The sequence below is a fragment of the Prunus dulcis genome, chromosome 3 (genome assembly GCF_902201215.1).
Source record: "Prunus dulcis chromosome 3, ALMONDv2, whole genome shotgun sequence".
Taxonomy (NCBI): Eukaryota; Viridiplantae; Streptophyta; class Magnoliopsida; order Rosales; family Rosaceae; genus Prunus; species Prunus dulcis.
The window spans coordinates 23,175,724-23,195,798 of record NC_047652.1 but is presented as its reverse complement, the minus strand read 5'-3'; the positions used below and the strand labels follow the sequence as shown (position 1 = coordinate 23,195,798).

At 35.4% G+C, this 20,075-nt stretch overlaps 3 protein-coding genes across 3 annotated transcripts; 2 read left to right on the top strand and 1 right to left on the bottom strand.

The window, feature by feature from the left end:
• The first annotated feature begins 3,233 nt into the window (after positions 1-3,233).
• On the top strand, positions 3,234-7,692 carry LOC117623064 (denticleless protein homolog). The gene is made up of 16 exons (XM_034353916.1): positions 3,234-3,404; positions 3,506-3,609; positions 3,686-3,794; positions 3,897-3,961; positions 4,413-4,451; positions 4,731-4,827; positions 4,947-5,043; positions 5,138-5,201; positions 5,269-5,345; positions 5,466-5,544; positions 5,823-5,902; positions 6,167-6,251; positions 6,348-6,416; positions 6,492-6,559; positions 6,642-7,185; positions 7,278-7,692. Exons 1-15 carry the CDS (start codon positions 3,338-3,340, stop codon positions 7,075-7,077), a joined length of 1,536 nt encoding a protein of 511 aa, XP_034209807.1. The 5' UTR covers positions 3,234-3,337; the 3' UTR covers positions 7,078-7,185; positions 7,278-7,692.
• A 23-nt stretch (positions 7,693-7,715) lies between these two features.
• On the bottom strand, positions 7,716-10,831 carry LOC117623063 (mitogen-activated protein kinase kinase 3). The gene is made up of 9 exons (XM_034353915.1): positions 10,560-10,831; positions 10,214-10,462; positions 9,763-9,981; positions 9,523-9,660; positions 9,184-9,351; positions 8,852-8,965; positions 8,665-8,772; positions 8,326-8,417; positions 7,716-8,240 (listed from the first exon to the last, which is right to left on the bottom strand). Exons 1-9 carry the CDS (start codon positions 10,665-10,667, stop codon positions 7,880-7,882), a joined length of 1,557 nt encoding a protein of 518 aa, XP_034209806.1. The 5' UTR covers positions 10,668-10,831; the 3' UTR covers positions 7,716-7,879.
• Positions 10,832-14,318: 3,487 nt separating this feature from the next.
• On the top strand, positions 14,319-16,393 carry LOC117621350 (LOB domain-containing protein 25). Its single transcript, XM_034351772.1, has 2 exons — positions 14,319-14,659; positions 15,604-16,393. Exon 2 carries the CDS (start codon positions 15,624-15,626, stop codon positions 16,149-16,151), a length of 528 nt encoding a protein of 175 aa, XP_034207663.1. The 5' UTR covers positions 14,319-14,659; positions 15,604-15,623; the 3' UTR covers positions 16,152-16,393.
• The last annotated feature ends 3,682 nt before the right edge of the window (positions 16,394-20,075 follow it).

The window sequence follows — 20,075 nt, the reverse complement described above, 5'->3', positions numbered from 1 at the left end:
TGGGGGTTCAGAATATGACGGATCTCAATTTGATGATGTTGAGGATTTAGAAGATGATGAGACAACTTTTACACAACCAAATCCCCAACCCTCAAGTGGCCAACAACGTGCCCAACAGAAGAGACCCGCACAAGATGTAGCAAGTGGTCCAAGTAATCCTCGTAGGAAGGTAAATGCTTTGAATGAAATGTCTAACAAATTTGGACTTATGGCTGAAGCCGTAGCCGGAATGGCACCTCAACTTGCAGGTTTGGTTAATGTTCTTTCAACAGAGAAGGATCTTGCTGATATGCAAGCTAAACTTGGTGGTGAATTGAGGAAAATAGAATTCCTAACTCCTTTGCAAGTATTTCGTATCACCAATATTTTAGCCAAAGAGCACGATTTGCTGAGGGTCTTCTTTACCATGACTGATGAAGAAAAAAAAGATTATGTATTTAATTTTATGGAGCATGGCTTATAGTGATTGCGATTGATGAGTAATGGGTGAATGACTTTTGTGGAGATTATATATCTCTTCTTTTGGTAGTTTGACTATTTTGTATTTAATCGTATGAAGATTATGCAAATTATTATTATTTGATTATTTACTAGTTACGTAGGTGAAAGATAAATATTTATTGGAGTTTATTTTGTGAATTTTATTTGCTTATGTTAGTTTTGGATGTGCTCTTTGCAACTGCTTAGCCCTTAGGTGACTTCTTTTGTGAATTTTATCTCACTTGATCAAAGATTTCGTAGCCAGGTTAGCTTGTCTAGCTTTTGGTTCAGAATAAATTGCTGATAATTTTCTTTGATAACGGATTCCCTCTTACTGATAATTCAAAACCCCTTTTCCTATAGCTTTTGGTTTTGGGTGAATTTTATATATGTGATGTGGTGAAAATGTGTAGGGCATTTTAGTAATTAAGTTAATTTGGATTCTGATTCATGAAAATTAGTAAACAATAACAATGGGAATCAACCCCATTCCTTTACTAATTTCGTATGTTTAGTAAACAGCTTAATGGGAATGATTCTTCCCATACCGATTCAGTAGTTCCCCGATTCCTAAATTATATGACATAGGGGTTTAACAAACTAACCTGATTTTTACATTCTCGTTCCTCTAATTCAATGGTTGGAATGAAATATTGAGAATGTTATCATCAAAAAACTTGATGTTTACTTATTGGAGGTAGAATTTGTATGTATGGTTGTTAATAATTACACACTTATAACATTTTCATAAAAGCATACCATTAAATTGCAGGCCAAAAATATAAAGGTACAATTGTTACAATTGAAAAGTTTAATTTAAGTGAATCGGAAAATTTATGGTTTACAGTTTCTCCGCCTTAAAAGTTAGATAAATCGAATAATTCTCAATCTACAATTGACCCATGAATTATCACTACTACCACACAAAGTTAAAACTAGATAATATGTATCATAAAATCCACTTTTTGCGATAATATGTATTATAAAATCCACTTTTTGCGTTTGTAAACTTTGGGTATCCATACAAATCTTTAAAATGTGAAGTAATTTGGACTTACTTGTGGTAACTTGGTAAGCCAATATTAGTAATTTAGTATTAGCATTCTAGCTTGTGTCAGCACAATACCAATTTTCTTTGTCATCGTATAATATTGATATATGTTAAAAAGGAGAGAATTGTCCCTTTAAAAAAGAAGTCTCCACATACTTAGACTGAAAAGCAAACAAAAAATGTACACATTATGTTTACTGATATATTGATGTATGTTAGTAACCTCATTATGGTTAGACCCATGTGATAATTCAAAAACATCAATTTTGAAGGTATTATAAGAGCATCTCCAAGGGAGATTTCAAATGCAAAATGTTAATTTTGAAATTAATGGCTTATGTGGCAATTTGACAGTTTGGAAAAAATGTAACTCCACAAAAAATGCAAAATATCATATTATTTTATTATAATTTAAAAAACAAATGACGCTCATATGATGCATAGAGTTTTAAAAGAAAGTATTAGTCTAGCCGCTCTCTCCTTACGTGAGTCATAAAGGAAAATTCCATAGATGGGGGAGAAGGAAGAAGCTCATTGCCCCTCCTCCCCCTCTTATCTTATCTTCTCGTATTTTCTTTTTAGGTCGAATAAGTCCACTGGGCGGTTTTAATAAAAAACCTCTTATGGTGGTTTCTTCTAAGCCATGGTTAGATTGAAGTTTCTCATCACTCTTTTTAGTCTATATTCTCAATAAATTCCTACTCCCAAAACCTGCTCCCTAATGCCGCTCATGTTCTTTAAATTTGATTTTACATCGTCTTTGATGGAGGTTATTGCAAATCACCCAATTGTTTTTTGGCAAAGTTATTGTTTTTGTTCATTTGTTCACTCTTATGCGCAGGTAGATCGCTGAAAAGTATGTTTTCCCGAGATCTGTTATGGATGCGGTGACGGGTGTGGCCGCGACGACGCTTTTTCAAGTGGTGGTGGTAGGGTTTGTTTAGGCTTATGGGTTGATTTAGGGTTTGGTTATGTTGGGTTTGTGGGCTTTGTTTAGGCTTATGGCTAATTGTGGTGATGTGGGCTAGTAGTTTTAGTGTGGCTTTTGTCTGCGTTAGTTTTGCTTTTAGCAAGTTAGTTTGTTACCCTCTTGGGATTGATATTTTAGATGTCTTTGATTATACCGTTGAAGTTTATCTAATGAAGTTTCTATTTGATTTTAAATTATTTTTTTTTAAAAGAAAGTGAATGGTAGTGGGGTCTATGACTAAATTAATATTAAAATAATATTTGACATTCAAGCTTTTTCATATGTTATTTTTTATATATCTCTTCCGGCCTTCAAACGATTCATGAAAGATTTGACCATTCGGTTGGAGCAATTTGAACTTTCAATTTTTACCATTTCATGTTCATGTGACAATTTAATATATCGGTTGAAAATACAAATTTACACAAGTTAACCAAATGTAGTCTTTTTGGTAAATTAAAAAAAAAAAACAAAATGTAGTATTTTTTTTTGTTCCAATATGTAATTAGCAGTAATTAGCACTAAACCCTAATCCTACCGAAAAAAAAGAAGAAAATTTTGTAAAAAACATAAAGGTAGGGGAGGGAGATTTAAAAAAAGGGCAAACATCGGAACCCTCTTCGCGCCATCTGGTGTCCGCCAAACTTTAAGGAATTAAACATCAAATTCAATTTCCCGCCAAACTTTACTCGCGCCATTGCCCAAAAACAAATAAAGAAAATGAAAAAAAAGAGAGAAGCCCTTATTCTTGATTTATTTTGTTTCCTCCCAGTTGCCAGTTCCCTCTTTGGCAGCTCTGTGCTCTGCTACGTTCAACGTTAGGCAAAAAAATTCAGATGGAGATCTCAAAGCCCCAATCGTTCTTCCAAGACATCAGATCCAGAGAGCTACATGGATTCAGAGGTTCGCTCTATAAATTTACAGTTCATAATCTCTTTTTTTGCGGTCTGATATAATCAATCTGTTTGGGTATCTTACGATTATCATATCCTGTGTTTTTCCAGCTCCAAAGCGACCGTACATCAATGGCCTGGCATCAGATTTCAATGAAATTGGGGCCATTGCTGCTGAACACAACGGCCCTCCAATGGCGATTTCGTTTGGCAAGGTACAAAATCTGCTGATGGAGCCTTTCTGATTCGTGAATCGCATTTTTTTTTTTTAAAATTTTTTTTTTTGTGCAGACGTGTAAAAACTCTGACATTGTCGCAATGTCAGACGAAGATGGGTACTTGAGCTTGTTCGATACACGTCGCAAGTTCTCTGCATCAGCATCTTTCCAAGAAAATGCAGGTTGGTTACTTGGAAAACAAATCAGTCACCACCATAGATCGTTGATTGCTATTGTTTTTGTTGTATTTTAAGTAAATAAATCTTTGGGTTATTGGTCTTCAGATAAAACTAAGGTGTGTGATTGGGTTGCACATCAAAATGCTGTGTTTGACGTCTGTTGGATTAAGGTATTAACCACATCTTTTCCCTCTCTTGTTTAATGTGGAATTATTAGTCCAGTATTCTTCAAGTGTAAAAATTTTCAATTATGCTATACACAAAAGTTATTTGAGTGGTCAGATGGGGAAGGAAAAATTACTGTGGAGTAGAATTTATATGTATTCCCTATTACAAGCCGAACAGGGCACTTCCAATGCACAATTAAAAATTGGGAACTTATCTTGCTGCTAATCTGGAACTAATCAAAAGGGCAACTGTTTTTAAAGTACTTTCGGTTTTGATCAAGTAAAAAGGCTTAAACGATGGGGTCCTGTGTTTATGCCATTGACATTGTTATGAAAGCATAGCACATAAGTGGGAGAATCAAATTGAAGATTGTTGTGTGTTTTTGCATCAAATTTAAGTTTTTCATATTTTTTTTAGAGCTAATGTGTTTTTGCAATACATGTGGTTTTGCAGGATGATACTCAAATTATGACAGCTTCTGGTGATCAAACTGTAAGTTATTAAGTTCTAGTCGTGCCTGGATACTGTGTAGGTTTTGTGATCATAGCAATGTTTTCATCTTCCTTAGAGGATTTTAGAAAATTGGATTGAATTTATTAGGAATAAGCTCTTACTAAAATGTGCTATAACTTTTAAGTAACAGATAACTTTGTAAATAAAGCTATGAAATTTGGTATAAGGAAGGTTATATTTACATAATTGTCCTTCATATCACAGCTAGTTCAGTTTCTTATTGATTGTGTTCTCCTTGGCCTTTTTATCTTCCTCCAGATCAAGGTATGGGATATTCAGGAAAAGAAATGTACTGCAATACTGATGGGGCACACAGGAAGTGTGAAATCTCTCTGTCCTCATCCAACTAATCCTGGTAGGTTTAGATTTTCACCTGTTGTTGGTTTTTGTACTCATTCTCTCTTATGCTATATTTGTGAAATAACTAATGAGAAATACAACTAATTTAAACCACTGATTCTTCTTATCTGACAGAGATTATTGTCTCTGGTTCGAGAGATGGCTCCTTTGCTCTTTGGGATATGAGATGTAATTCAAGCTCCAAAAATATTCACGGGGAGATTGCAATATGGTAAATTATTTAATGTAAAGCTATTTTCATTTTCAAGAATCGGGATAAGTTTGTTTTCTGTTTTCCAAAATAAATTTATAATATTTTCATGCAGCTCAACTGCTGTGGTTAAAGGGGCTCATCTTTTTCCACGGGCAAAGCGTGTAAGGCGCGGAAAGGTTTGTTTCTGATAATAGGTCTTATTAAATTTGTTTTGTACTCTTTACTCAGATTTAGCTTTTTCAGGCTGCTTCCATGAGCATCACATCAGTTCTTTATCTTAAAGACGAGGTTTCCATTGCTACTGCTGGAGCTGTGGATAGGTATATACGGAACAGTGGCAGTGAAATGGCCGAATTGAATCCTAAATTTCTTACTCAGACGTTATGTCATACCAAGTGATATGAGGTTATTGTTTGATTTGATCTTATGCTTCATTTCAGCATTGTCAAGTTTTGGGATACTAGAAGTTTGAAAAATGTCGTCACACAGACATCCCCTCACCTAGAGTCTACTGAGAAGGTTAGTCTGGAAGTCTTATATGGTGCTAATTTGTCACAGGTTAAATGTCGCATCTACATTAACCCATGAAGATTATATTGAGCTATAAAGATGACCTGAGCCTTGATGTCCACCTTGATGTCCACCTTGATGATATGGGGTGGACAGCAAGTGGACAGCAATGGCTGGAGATCTAGTCATATTGGGTGTGCGTGTATGCTTTTTTTTTTTTTTTTTCCCTTTGTGGTAAAGTAGCATATTGATGATGTCTTTACAGCTAGCAATCCTCTTCATTTCAGGAAAGAAGATTACATGGTATAACTAGCTTATCCCAAGATTTAAACGGAGTTTTTATTTCAGCCTCATGTATGGACAACAGGTACTTTTTACTCTGATTTGCATCTTTTCTGTTGTAAACTGAATTGGCTACTCGAAGGAATATTACCTGGAAATTGCAGCCTTGGATTTCAGCACATAACCCTGTACCATGCAACCTTCAGATTAGTAGTTCCTAGCTTAATAACCCAGTATTGTTGTGGAGTCTTAGACAGTTACCATGCACTAAATATATGGTACACTAATGTTGTAAGGACTATCAAACATTCAACTGATCACACTTTTTTTTTCCTATGTTTTCTTTCAGAATATATTTGTATAATGTACTTCAGCTACAAAAGGGTCCTATGCAATCTTTCAGTGGATGTAGGATTGAATCTTTTTTTGTGAAGGTAAGCCTTGCTGTTTAAAAGTGCACTAACTCAGTTTGTCATCCCAACTGATTTCCTGCCGATTTACAAATCTTGGTTTCAATCATGTAATTGCAGTCAGTTCTTAGCCCTGATGCTGCTCACATGCTCAGTGGTTCCAGCGATGGAAATGCCTATATTTGGCAGGTAAGATTTGTTCTTTCGGGAGCTATTGATATTGGTCTTGATTAGATACTGACCTTGTTGGCAATCTCAACCCAGGTAAACAAGCCTCAAGAAGATCCTGTAATATTGAAAAGCCATGACGGAGAAGTTACAGCAGTGGATTGGTAAATTTTTTTCTTCTAACCTAATGCTGCCGATTTTAAATATTTCATGACAAATGATTAAACAGTTTCCAAATTTTAATAGGTCCCATTTTGAGGTTGGGAAGATGGCAACTTCTTCGGATGATTTTACAGTTCGTATTTGGAACTCTCAGAATAGTTACGGCCCAAGCACAAACTCACCATCTGTCATCCGGAGGAGAGTCATGGCAATCCCAGGTGCAGAATGTAGAAAGCTTCTAATGAATGAATCAATTCATACGTCAAGGGACTCTGGAAATTTGTGTCCGTCAGACGACGGATTGGATGAATCTAGTTCAAGAAAACCAATTAAAATGCCGAAAATCAGTACTCCCCAATCTCAGAAGAAACAATCTATGGCAGATTCTGACTTTATTGAAACCTTTGAAAAGACCCCAGAAGCTGCGTTGAAGAGCCCTTCTTCTGTTCTGAACCCTCCTTCCTCTCTAAAAAGGAAAACAATCCGAGATTACTTTGGAGTACCTACTTTAAACTTGTAGCCTGTCTTTTTCTTTTTGTTGGGTTTACTGTACAAAGTGCCGATAGTGCCTCTCAGCCTACTGCTTCAGAAGTGGATGCATTCAACCCCCTTTTCAGAATGTTTCATAGTAAGTATTCTCAAATTTTTCTCATACCCTTTGTTTCCTTGACATGGCCTTCTTAGTTGCAGGGTTGATTTTGTTTGTTTGACTTGATGCAGGTTTATTTGGAATGCAAAGCCGCATGCAAAAGGATTTTACGCGATGGAAATATAACATCTCATTTTTGTCCACCCCGCCTAAGAAAAAACAGGGAATATATTACATTGCTTTATTGATGTTATGTGACATGTGTTATCTGTTTTGTGTACATTCCAAGCAATTTGGTCCTATGTTGGAATTTTTTCTGTTTTGGGTCAAAATGCGGGGATTTTTTCATGCGAGGTAAAAGACTGCCCAGAAACCATTGAATTAAAATGGTAGAGGGCCATTATTCAAAAAGATCTGTTTGAGAGTGAATTACTGGAAGGTACCTGCAATTGGGACATAGGGCTTGTGATTTGGTTTGTTCGGTACGGTGTGGCTATCACACTACTCATGTAGAACGTAAACTCATGAGCAACTAGTATGATTCTAAATCCATCGGGAAAGATTTATAATTGAAAAAAGGTTCTCTTCTTGGCGTGCATTTGAAAACTATAAATTTTATGGGCATTTGATTACAAAGATGGTAATGATGCATTGCAAATTTGCCCATGAAAACTTTTGGCTGTACATTTGTTTTACGTTTGACATCACATACTAGTACTTATTCCGGCAGTTTTTACTGCATAATGTAAAGTTCTTGTTTAGATATGGAGTAGCGCCCTATTATATTGCTTGGCTCCATAATGAACTGCTCCCGGAATGTACCCATTCGCTTACTCGAAATATCAATGGAAAGATCTTTAATGCTTGGCAAGCCCTCTACCTGTACACCGTCTCCACATATAAGGAACTGATTCCCGACAATGAATGATCCGGATACCCTAATTGCTACACCATCCTGACCATGAGCACGGCATTGAAGCTTTTCCACAACATGCACAAGTCTTTCAGGAGGCCAGTCACCAGCTAATGTACTTCGTATACTTGACAGACTTGCAAAGATATCACTTGGGCCGACTAGTTGCTTTCCTGAGAAACTAAGAAGGATAAAAGTTTATATTAGAAACATGAAGCTGCCGGTTGGCGTTGACCGGCAAGGGCTGGTGTTTTAAATTTCTGTACCTGAAAACTGAATCTTCACTGTATAAGGTCCTTGTATGTTGCCAGAGCTCATCAGGTCCATCAAAAAGTAGGTAAAAATGTATTGTAAGCATCTGGTCAGAAAAAAATAAGTGAGATCAAAATCAGTAGATCACAAGCATGATGTAAGTTCCAAGCCATTATAAATAAATCGTACACTGTGGACTCTGCATATAAATTGAATACTGTGAACTTTATATTAGTAACTGAGACGAAAGTATATTGGACAAACTGTTGAGATTATATTTAGACTTGACAATTTATGTGGTTTGTTAGCACACTTATGACAGTAAAAAGATAATGCAAGTGTCTAGTACTCACATCTGCCAAGTCCTTCATCCTTTGTGTTGGATCAAATACGCTTCGGACAAACAATGCTAAGTCCACTTGGGAATCCTCATACTTTGTAATGAAGGGGTGTGAAAGTAGCTGCACTAGAAGAATACTAGTTAAACAATGTTGATGTCAAACTATCATGTTCCAGATTGTATACTGTGGCTTTAATCACCTGCTCTGCTGTTGGCCTAGCATCTGCATCCTTTTGCAAACAGGCTTCAATAAACGAGCAAAACTCTGGTGAAAAATTGTGTTTTGAAGGCGTAGGTGATGGATCATCCAAGATCTACCATAAAACCTAAAATGTTTAGTTGCAAAACAAAGGCTGGCAATGGCATGTAGGCACTGGAAAGCATATGAATGCAGTAATTATGTATGTCCAACAGTTTGAGTATCTTTTTTTTCAGAACCTCTCCTCAGTTGCGCTTGAGAACATATCCTACAAACCTTAGAAGAATCAAATGCAAGGCAACATCAATTAAGGGACACGTATAGGCATGTTACCTGCAACATAAGATTGACAGGTCCTTCATTAGCTGTATATGGGAATTCACCGGTACCACACTCAAAGAGAGCAAGACCAAGGCTCCAAATATCAGCTGGATAAGAATAATTCTCATTTCGAATTCTCTCAGGCGACATGTATGTAACTGTCCCAACGAATGTCGCACACTGTCAATCGCATTGTGAGACTTGTTAAAACCAAAATACCAAACTTAATATCTATGCCCCAAATGTAACACAGAAGTACACCACCACTAGTGCAAATGAATGAACTAAAGAAAGCAGTGATTGAACATGATAATAAAACAAAAGCACAAAGATGCAGCGAGTTTCACCAACCATTGCCATTGAATTCTCTAAGCCAGCACTGATACCAAAATCTGTTATTTTTGGCTCACCCTTGAGATTTACAAGCAAATTGGCAGGCTTTATGTCTCGGTGGACTAGATGCCTAACCCCATGCAAGTAGCTCAGCCCCTTCCATAGTGAAAACATGAAGAAAAAAAAGAAGCTTAAATAACATCACTATAAACCATATTCTGATCAAATCAAGCTGAAACTGAGTGTGGATATGCTCACATGCAGAAGCTTTTGAAACATAGAAGAAAGTAGAGGTTCTGGTATTCTTTTCCGCAATCTTAAGATATCCGCCAATGATCCTCCATCCATATACTCCAGAGCAATGCTTATTTGACCAGAATCCGGCGTATAAAATGCACCATGAAATTCTACAAGACCTTGGTAGCAAGGTGCTTCACATAGCGTCCGTATCTCAGTAAGCAGCTGTTGCCTTTTCTCCTATTATGTAATAAATATAAAGTCCGCTTCAATTTTCACACTCAAAATTCGCTAGTCTTTTTTCGCACCATTTGCATTTGGGGTCAATAGAAGCTAGCATAAAGGTACCAAATTTTGAATTTAGGGACTGGTCACCACTCACCCACATGCAGATAGATGCAAGGAAAATCAAACTACCCATTTTTACTTGTGAAGAACCAAACATAATTATAATTTATCTGAAAAAGTATACCTTTTCAAAAATATTGATCTTCTTGAGCGCTAAAATCCGATGAGTGGGAATGTGGATAGCTCTCTGTACAACGCTGCTGGCGCCACTGCCAATTGCCCCAAATACCCTCATCTCATGCGAACCACACCGGTACGTCTTTTCGCTGCTGTCGTCCACCGCCAAGGTCGTGCATTTCTGCAATCCGAGCTCATTGATGTTGTACACACCGTACGATCTGCTCAGCAAGTTGACCGTTCCACTGTCCGATAGCTTCAGCGAAACCAAGAATCAGTTCCATTTCCAGGAGAGAAATTCAAAATTCAAAATCCAATTACGCAGATTGCGGCAAAAGCAAAAAGAAACTTACCCTGTAAGAATCGCAAGGGTCCAAGTCCAAGGTTGAGCCCGTGGAGAAGCCCCTTTCGGCATCGAACAAAGGCGTGAGCTTTTTTCTTAATTCCTCTAAGCCAGCCATTTGGGGATGCTTAATTGCTCAAAATTTGCTTCAATATTTTTTTTATTTTTTATTTAGCTCAGGTTGTTGTTCATCTTCTTGCTTCAAATCTGAGGCAATCTTCCACTTGAGTTTGACGCTGTTAGGTTCCTGCAGTGCTCGCAGTTACCAATTAAAAAATGTAGTCATTTTTATTTTTTGTTCTAAAAATTTAAAAAAAAATTTATTTACTCTTTGAAAAGGAAAAAAAAATATTTTTTATTTATGAACACTAGCTTCTACGCACATACTTCCGCGCCTGTAAGAGGTTTTTTTTTTTAATTTAAAATTTTATTTTAGAATTAAAAAAGATAATGTGTAGTTGTGTTCTATAAAATAAGATTCATTATCTGATTTTTTTATTTTTTTAAATATGAAAAAGTGTACCAAATTATCCTCATTTAATTAATAATTTCAATTCTTAATGTTTGCATTAACTAAGAATTTTTTCTGGTATTTTGAATGTTTTACCATTCTCTGCTTTTTGCTTTATATATCTAGATATAGATACAATACAAAATCAATAATGAATTTTAAGATGGCTCTACTTTATTCTAACAACTTTGGAAGAAAAATAATAAAGATATCTATGTTAAATCATTCTTCCTCATTTAATTATCTTTCCATAATAAAAGAACATCTTTATATTATTGTTTTTTTTATAAGGTATCTTTCTATTATTGTAAACTTCACAGATTTTGTTGTTGTTGAGGAATTGTAAACTGCAGTTAGCCATGGTTGGCCAACGAATGTCCTTTTTCAGACTTGTACGTCTGAATATTTATTAGATATCACGACAATATTACAATCGAGTATCACAATTATCTTCACTTTGTTTAAAAATAACAGAAAATAAAATAAAAAAACCTTCTTAATCTTAACTATAAAATTCAAGCTGCATATGGGAGAAAATATATTTTTCTGCAACAAGCAAGCAGCCAAGAGTAGTCTATCTATGCATTATACAGCAGAGCCACTTGTTAAACATTTACATGCATCCGCAACTCACAACAACAACAAAAATTTGGGCAAGATAAAATTTCGCCGGAAGGTTTGTTCCCGAGGATAGATTGCTGGGAAGTGTCTATCCCGACCAAACCATCGTCGGGAAAAGTCTATCTTGACAAAAGGATTCACCTCAAAATGTCTATACCGACGAAATTCTCTTGGAAATGTCTAATAATAAAACTAAGCCTCGAGTTTGTCATTGTTCATAATTCTTCTTATATGCACTAGATGCGTGGGTTACCTGAAAGGACTTAATTAAAACATAATCTAACTTGAATTAAGTTCATAATTAAACTTGAAAATTGAATTACGTGTAAAGAACTTTATACACGGATCATCATGAAAGTGAAGTATGCAGAAGTTGAAGGGAAGAAGCAGAATTATAAAATTAGATATGTTCAAAATGCATTGTATTCTAGTACGAGCGTGCATGTGAACAAGTCTAGAAGATAAAGGGCATGTCTTCCATCAACCAAATAATTGACTCTCTAATCATTAGGACTACAATCCCTGAAGTACCTAAACCTAATCTATGATCATCATGTTCCAAAAGATTATATAATATTTTTAATTCCTCTTTTATTTCGCAATATCCAACCAACCCACAACGCGTAAAGAGAATTATATATATTCTCTCAGAGTCTCAGGCATGCCGCATGCCGCAAAGAAAGCTCCTCTTGGTGGATGGAATCAATGGGGACATTATGGTTTATGGGTTGATTATAAAACACCAGGGCCATGTATGTAGCTCGATATCCACTAGATTGAGATTGTTTTAGTACGGCATAAAATAGTAATAAAATAAGAAAAAGAGTGGGTGGTCATTGGCTAATTTATATATTATTACTTTCTTTAACCAACAATTATTATCGAATAATATTTTTCTCACAACTTTAACTTAACGTATCATCTCCACTTTTCTTAATATTTGATACGTGTCCATAGTCATAATTATGGTTAATTTTTTACTTTGTATTTATGGAATCATAATTGTGCATATGTATACGTATCAAATATTGAGAATGATAATGAGAATATACCTTAAATGAAAATGATGAGCAAAAATGCTCTCATTATTATTGATCGATGCATTGCAAAATTAATTTGGCACACCAAGGTTTCCTTCAAAGGCAACGAGAGATTAATAATGCAAATGCAAAATATACAAATATGGCATATGATCGACACACTTTTTAAATTCATTTATCTTAATAAAGAGAAGAATCTAAAGAGAAGGGTTATCGTGATCAGTTCATGATTACTAGTATTTATTAGGTACTAATAATTATATAACTTATTATGGGACTTTTGATTATATATAAAAAATCGACATGTTTTTCTTGTAATTATAAGTAAATGAATAATTATATATATATATATATATATATTATGTGTCGATCAACAAAAAGGAAGGCAATGAATCTGGTGAGTGGTGACTCTCTACTGTTGGACGGCCCACCAACAAAACTTATAAGGGAGAGAGAGTAGGGGCCAAAGTTCTCATTGATTCTTCAATATATAAGTAGGGTTATCTTATTCACCTTTTAGGCCTTTCGGCAAGATATCAAAGTTAGATTATAGCTAGCTAGCTAGCTAGGGCACTTTTCAGTATAGTTGCAAGAATGCCATGCCACTTTAATGTTGGTTATGAACGAACTTGAATCTTAGCTACATTCGTTCTATAATGGCATGCCACTATAATTGCATTTTGAATGAAATTATTAAACATATGATAGTGGGAAGATAAATTGATCAGTTTTGTATAGACCGACGCATTACTAGATATAATGTCTTAGATTTGGATTATAGCTAGAGTCAAATGTATTTGCATCATTGCTTGCTGCCATACGCATCCATCAACGTTATGGCCTTTGTCAACTAGCGAGCAGGAAATTAAAACTGAGAGTACGTTTCTAATTCAAATGAGATGACAGACCCGACAACATTTAATTTTTTTGTTTTGATCCTTATTGTTTCAGGCCTTTGTCAGCACATATTGAAAAACTTACGCATATGCATGACTGAATTCAATAATACAAGTAAACAGTACTAGTAACAGTACTAAGTGCTTTTACATATCGATAGCTATTTCCTATCGCATTTACTTTTACACGAATTTTTGAACCCTTTAAGCACTGAAGCATTCGATGATGATCTACAGTACAGTACAGTACAGCACAGCACAGAGACAATTAATCATCTCATTCTATGCAATATTCCATTAGATTAGGGGAAGATAAACATATACCAGTAAACATCTGTCTCTGAACATTAATATAGTGATCTAATTAAAGTACTTTCTGATGATCTTCAACAGAAGAGCACACTATGGATGTATGAAATGCGCACTTCCGGTTTCGATAACAAACTTAAACTCTTAACATACATTATTAATCAAGGGTTCCAGATAATCATTTTGTAATTAAAAATGTTTAATATTATTAGATCGGTTTAGTATGAAGGAGAAAACATGGTATTAGCTTAGACATTTGCAGCATTTGATAGGACATGGGAACAAGCTAAGCAGTGATTAATCTGGCAATTGTTGCTGAATAGTGATTGATATTATTATAAAGGCAGAGTCATACTCATCCTTTTTCTTCCTTGGTAGCCCATATGATTTATTACACTTGTCTTTTTGCTTTCCATTTCTTCTCCCCCCCACTGAAAATGCTCTTTGCCTCCTCCTCACTTCTCACTTCTCACTTCTCACTCATCATCAATTCCTTTATAAACTTTTTTGTCACTGTGGTTGCAGTGAAGCTCTCTCTCTCTCTCTCTCTCTCTCTCTCTCTCTCTCTCTCTCTCTCTCTCTCTTTTTCCTGTCCCTGCAAGAACTATATATAGCTAGCTAGGGTTTAGATCTTCTTTGAACTTTCACATCTCCAGCAGTAAAAGCCCTGCAACTTCATGGTACAATCACAGAAGAGATCTTGAAAGAGTTTTTTCACACAACGGAGAAAAAGGTAATTGATTAAATATTAATCTATTCTTTTTGCATCTGATGATCAGAAAACCAAAATCAGAGTGAGAAGCAGGGTAAGTAAGCAGAAACCTTTGTTATTTCTATAATTGATTGTATTTGAATGCCTAATTTTTCCGGTGGGAAGCCGTTGCGCTTGACTTTAATTAGGTTGAAGGGTTTGATCCAGGACATTGGGTTGTGGAATTAGAAAATGAACTGCACCCTACAGTAATAAAATGGATATATATATATATATATATATATATAATTGCATCGATCAGCAGGCTCTGCACTTGATTCATATACATATAAGAAAGGAGTTAACTATTTGCAGTAAGTCCAGGTTCAGATTAATTTGTGTGTGTGTGAGAGAGAGAGCAAAGAAATCAGGGAGGAAGTACTGTTACGTTTTTTTTTTTTTTTTTGGGGAACAAATTCGAGAGACTATATAAAACCAGGAAATTCTAGGTACTTTTATTTTCTTGCCTTTTCTTTCGTTTTCCCTCATTTGGAATTTTTGAAATCTAAAACTTATATTTGGACAGATATAAATTCAAAACCTGCAGTAGCGTTCAAATTCAAGAAAGACTGCTGATTTTGTCTGGCAAAAAAGTAAAGAAATTTGAAATTTAACAAGAAAGCATGCAACTAGCAACTCTATGTCGGCTACCCTAATTAGAAGTACTAGCTATACCTCCAAAAGTGAATACGAAAAAAAGGCCTTTCTTAGTTAACCAGCTAATTCAGCATCATGATCATTGATCTCAGTTTAATCAGGAACTTCATCAATCTTATTTTGATCTTTTTTCTTATTCAAAAGAAGACATTAAAGACATTAAATTATGTCAAGAGAATATATAATTTATGGCTTTGGTGAGGGCTCACTGGTATTTAAGTTAATGGTATTTAACTTTCGATTTGAATATTGGAATTAATTTTCTGCAGCACAACTGGTCCACTGGAGGATGGCTTCATCTAGTTCTAGTTATACGAATTCTCCTTGCGCCGCGTGCAAATTCTTGAGGAGAAAATGCATGCCGGATTGCATATTTGCTCCCTATTTCCCACCTGAGGAACCACAAAAGTTTGCAAATGTCCACAAGATATTTGGTGCCAGCAATGTAAGCAAGCTTCTGAATGAGGTGCTCCCCCATCAGAGAGAGGATGCAGTCAACTCTTTGGCCTACGAAGCGGAGGCCCGGATGAAAGATCCGGTGTACGGATGCGTAGGAGCCATCTCAGTCCTCCAAAGGCAAGTCATTCGCCTCCAGAAGGAGCTGGACGCCACAAATGCTGATCTCATCCGCTATGCAGCAAGCAGCTGCAACAATCTTGAAATTCCAATTGCATCCCAGTCCGGGAGGACTAGGACTAATAGTAATATGGGTCATGGAGGAGGGTCTCTTGGTCAAAATCCTGGGTTGTATTTTTCTTCACCATGGAATAGATCAGATTCTTATGGAGGAGATAGAAACGAGAGAGGAGGAGGATGAGGATGAGGAGAAGGAAATATGTAGAGTTAGTCTCATATGACATGAGATGTTATGTGCCAATAGATGTCCATTATTAATAAAAAATAGTTATTGTTATTGGGTATGTAGACCCGATTTTTAGGGTTACATATTAGGGTTTCTCCGGGTGTATCTACACTGGATTTAGAATGGTGTAATAAGTATGTGGATTAGTCTATGAACTCTCCTGTGATATATAAAATTGAAAGCATTAATTTCAGATATCTTATTGCTTGGCTGATTTATAATATCATGTGTTCTGCTTGCCCCAAATGAAGCTCTGGTTAATTAGAGGTGATTTCTTTGGTTGATTAATAATCTCAGTCCCTGTCTTTTTTAGATAGCTAGTATTTGGTTTGATCTCTCTCCATGGCCTGGTTATTTACTAGCTATATAAGCTGCATGTTATATATACATATATATATATATATTTAAGATATTTGAAAATAATCTTATTTGAGGGACACTCTTGTAGAGCCTACTTCGTATTGTATTTCACTAATCCAAACCGTCTATTTTGTAGATCATTTCTACAAAAAATTACTTGAATCCGATATCATTTGACTACTTAATTGAATTATTGAAATTTTAGTACTTTTTGAAGTACCGTGGTTCATTGATTTTGTAGAACACAGTTGGATATCGAAACGGTTTCCGATTTGTCTCATTTTTTGTAAGGATGATCTATGAATGTAAACTTAAAAATAGATGGTTTGGATTGTTGAAATTTTTTTTGTAAGGGATCCTAAAGAATGTCCTTCAACATATATACATAAATTCCATATGCGGACATTCAGACGTTACTATCGTGCGGACGCCATATATTTTATACTATCAATTTCTGCTTTCATGCCTGTTCACAATAACATCCGCACGATAATAACGTGCAGACATCTAAATAAGAATAACTATAACTATAACTATATATATGAGAACAATACAGTGAAAGGGAGAATTGATAAAAAGAACATGTTGATCATATCCAACATATGGGCTCCCTCCGTCCCCCTTTTTCCTTATCCATGCATTGTATCAGGTCTTAGTGTGTGAAGTGTGAAGAAATGACAATTTGATGGATGTGGGTTGTGTTGTTGTGGGATATTCCTATTGCTTTTTGTGTTGCCTCAATGCCTCATATCTATCTATCAATTCATCTTTCAAACAAGAGACCTTCTTCTCACAAGAACTTTTATATATCTCCCCCTGCCACCCAGAATAACCTGTTTTTTCAGGGACAGGCACAAGTGGCAGCCACTGTAAATATGTTGACTTCTGCACCCACCTAGCTATGTCAATCAAATATATTTTAACCTTAATAATAGGATATATACTGCTTGTGAATTTCAGGGTCCTCTCTCCTCTTCTGTCACAGTCTGAATAATTCTGAAAGGTACTATATATACAGTAAGTCGCACAGAGATGATTCTATGAATGAAGATCCATAAAAGGGATATTGTTTGCGCATGCCATGTGTGATGACGATTGATAGGGTACCCTCGACCCTGCTCCTACAGAAACATATTAATTGGCGGACCCATTATTATTATTTTCCCATTTATATATATATATATTTATTTATTTACCAATCATCATGTACCTTTGGACATATGAATATTAAACAACTTGTTTCTGCGTATGAAATATTTAAACTATGTTTCGTACTATAATTGTGGTCTTGGGGTCAAAACAAATAGTAATATTGTCACGTGCATATATTTGCATGTTTGTTTTTTCTTTTTGGTTGATGCTACAAAGCTAGCTGCGGGGGAGGCCGCATTAGATTAGGGTACTAACTGCAATGCTGATGCTTCAACAGTAGTACGTATATGTATATAGATAGCACTAGCTAGGCACAAAGATTTTGATGTCGGGCTTTCACTTTTAACATTATATATATAGGGTCCACTATATATTGTGTTTTAATAATTCGAACCGTTTGGTTTTAGTTTATGTTATATATAATATGGTGGATTCATACGCTTGTATTATTTAGTTCGTAGCAATGCAATTAAAGCTATGACTTGATGAAGTTATGTAGCTGAGGGGCAAGGGTTAGTGTGTTGCGTTATGGTGGCATTCAGTCCTCATTTTATCAGAGACAATGTTGAGTTAAACTTTCGACGAGAGCTCACTTTTGTGATTTAAAAAAAAAAGGAAGGAAAGTTGAGTCACAAATGAAATTGAAGTAAAATGACAAGAAAAGATGCTGAATGTCTCTCTTTAAGCAATGCAGAAAGGAGCACGCGTAATAGAAAAAAAGAAAAGTGTCCCAGCTATAGCCTCCTCTAGCCTAGGTCATGTCTATCGCTCTCCAAATGTTGGGCCACCACAAACCGCCCAAAAAGGTAACCCAAAAGGCCCAACAGCATAGACTAGACATGCGATTGCCTTTCCTTCTAAATGAATCAATGTCCTTGGAATCTCTTTGATTGACTGATTAGACACATGCCTCAACTGAGAAACATTTGCGTAACATGGACATTACTATTTTGCTATGTTGGTCAATCAGTGTATGCTACGCGTGATAATTTTCTATTTATTATGCCATTAGAAATAACAAAACATTGCTATCCAAGTTTCACACAAATTCTTTGTTTTTTGTTTTTTGTTTTTTTCGCTCTTTATCATTTTCAGCCCAGTTTTTATGGGCCTGAAGATGTATAAGGTGGGCCAAGACATCCAGAGTAAGGCCCAATAATAAATGAGGCAAACGGCAGGATACAATTACAGTGTTGTTGTTAATAATGTACTTTTAAAAATGAATGCGCATACCTTGAACTTGTGCAAAAATGAAGTAAAATGTATGTCCTTCGTATGTACAAATAAAATGGCCTTTTCAAATTTCCTTTTTTTCCCCGACCAGCAAAGGACTCGACTGGAGCACATTGCATTAGAAAGGGAGCACTTTTCCTAAAAGTCGAACGGGTGACGGGGGAATGGGGAGGGACCTCATCACTGAGGTAAAACCCATCAATTTTTATGAATAAAAAGAGAGGAGTGATTCTGTGGACACCAAAACTTGTTTTCATAAAAATGAAATTTGTTTTAAACACCAACATTTAGACATATATCAAATTTAACTCTTTAAAAGTTGCATTTTCATTTCTTTGCACCTTTTAATGCTAATTACAAGAGGGAGGGGCAGTCCCAGCCCTGCCCAGGGGCAGTTAGTGTGACTGCCTTGGACCCATTATTCAACTGGCCCCCAAATTTTTATATTATAATAAGTGTTATATTATATTATTATAAATTAATTTAATATTTTTTTCATAATTTTTAGGAATAGGATATTAAGATGAATATGAAATTTTGGAAAAAGGATCCATGACGAGAGTTTTAAAAGAAATTCTTTGATATTGGCTTGACTTGCATTCTTGAAATTCTTAAACTCATTGGTATGGTAAACATAATTAGACGTTTGTTTTTATTATTTAGGAATATGGAAGACATTGCTCAAAGTCTAAAAATATTTTCGAATAAATATTTTCTCAAAAAACCCAATGCTTAGTTGATAAAACAAGAAGTATACTAGTATTAGTGATTAATGTGTGTAGGGCACACTTTAGATTTTCGCCCTGGGCATTTGAAAACTCAGGACCGGCACTGGGGAGGGGTTCGAACTTAAGTTCACTGATTGATAAAATTAAAGTCCTTTTTTACTTGGCTAGACCCCATTAACAAACATGGACATATAGCATGTACAATCTGGGCTATAGCTAGTGTTAATGCTAAGCATATATAATCAATTGTTGCTGGCATTATTGGTGTCAAATAGACCTCTTTAAATAAATAAAATAAAAATGATATGTTCTTAAATTAAATTTATATATTTATGATCAATTACATCAGCCTCCTTAAAAGAATTTAGTTGAACTTAAACTCTAACAATCCAGTAAAGTAAACTAG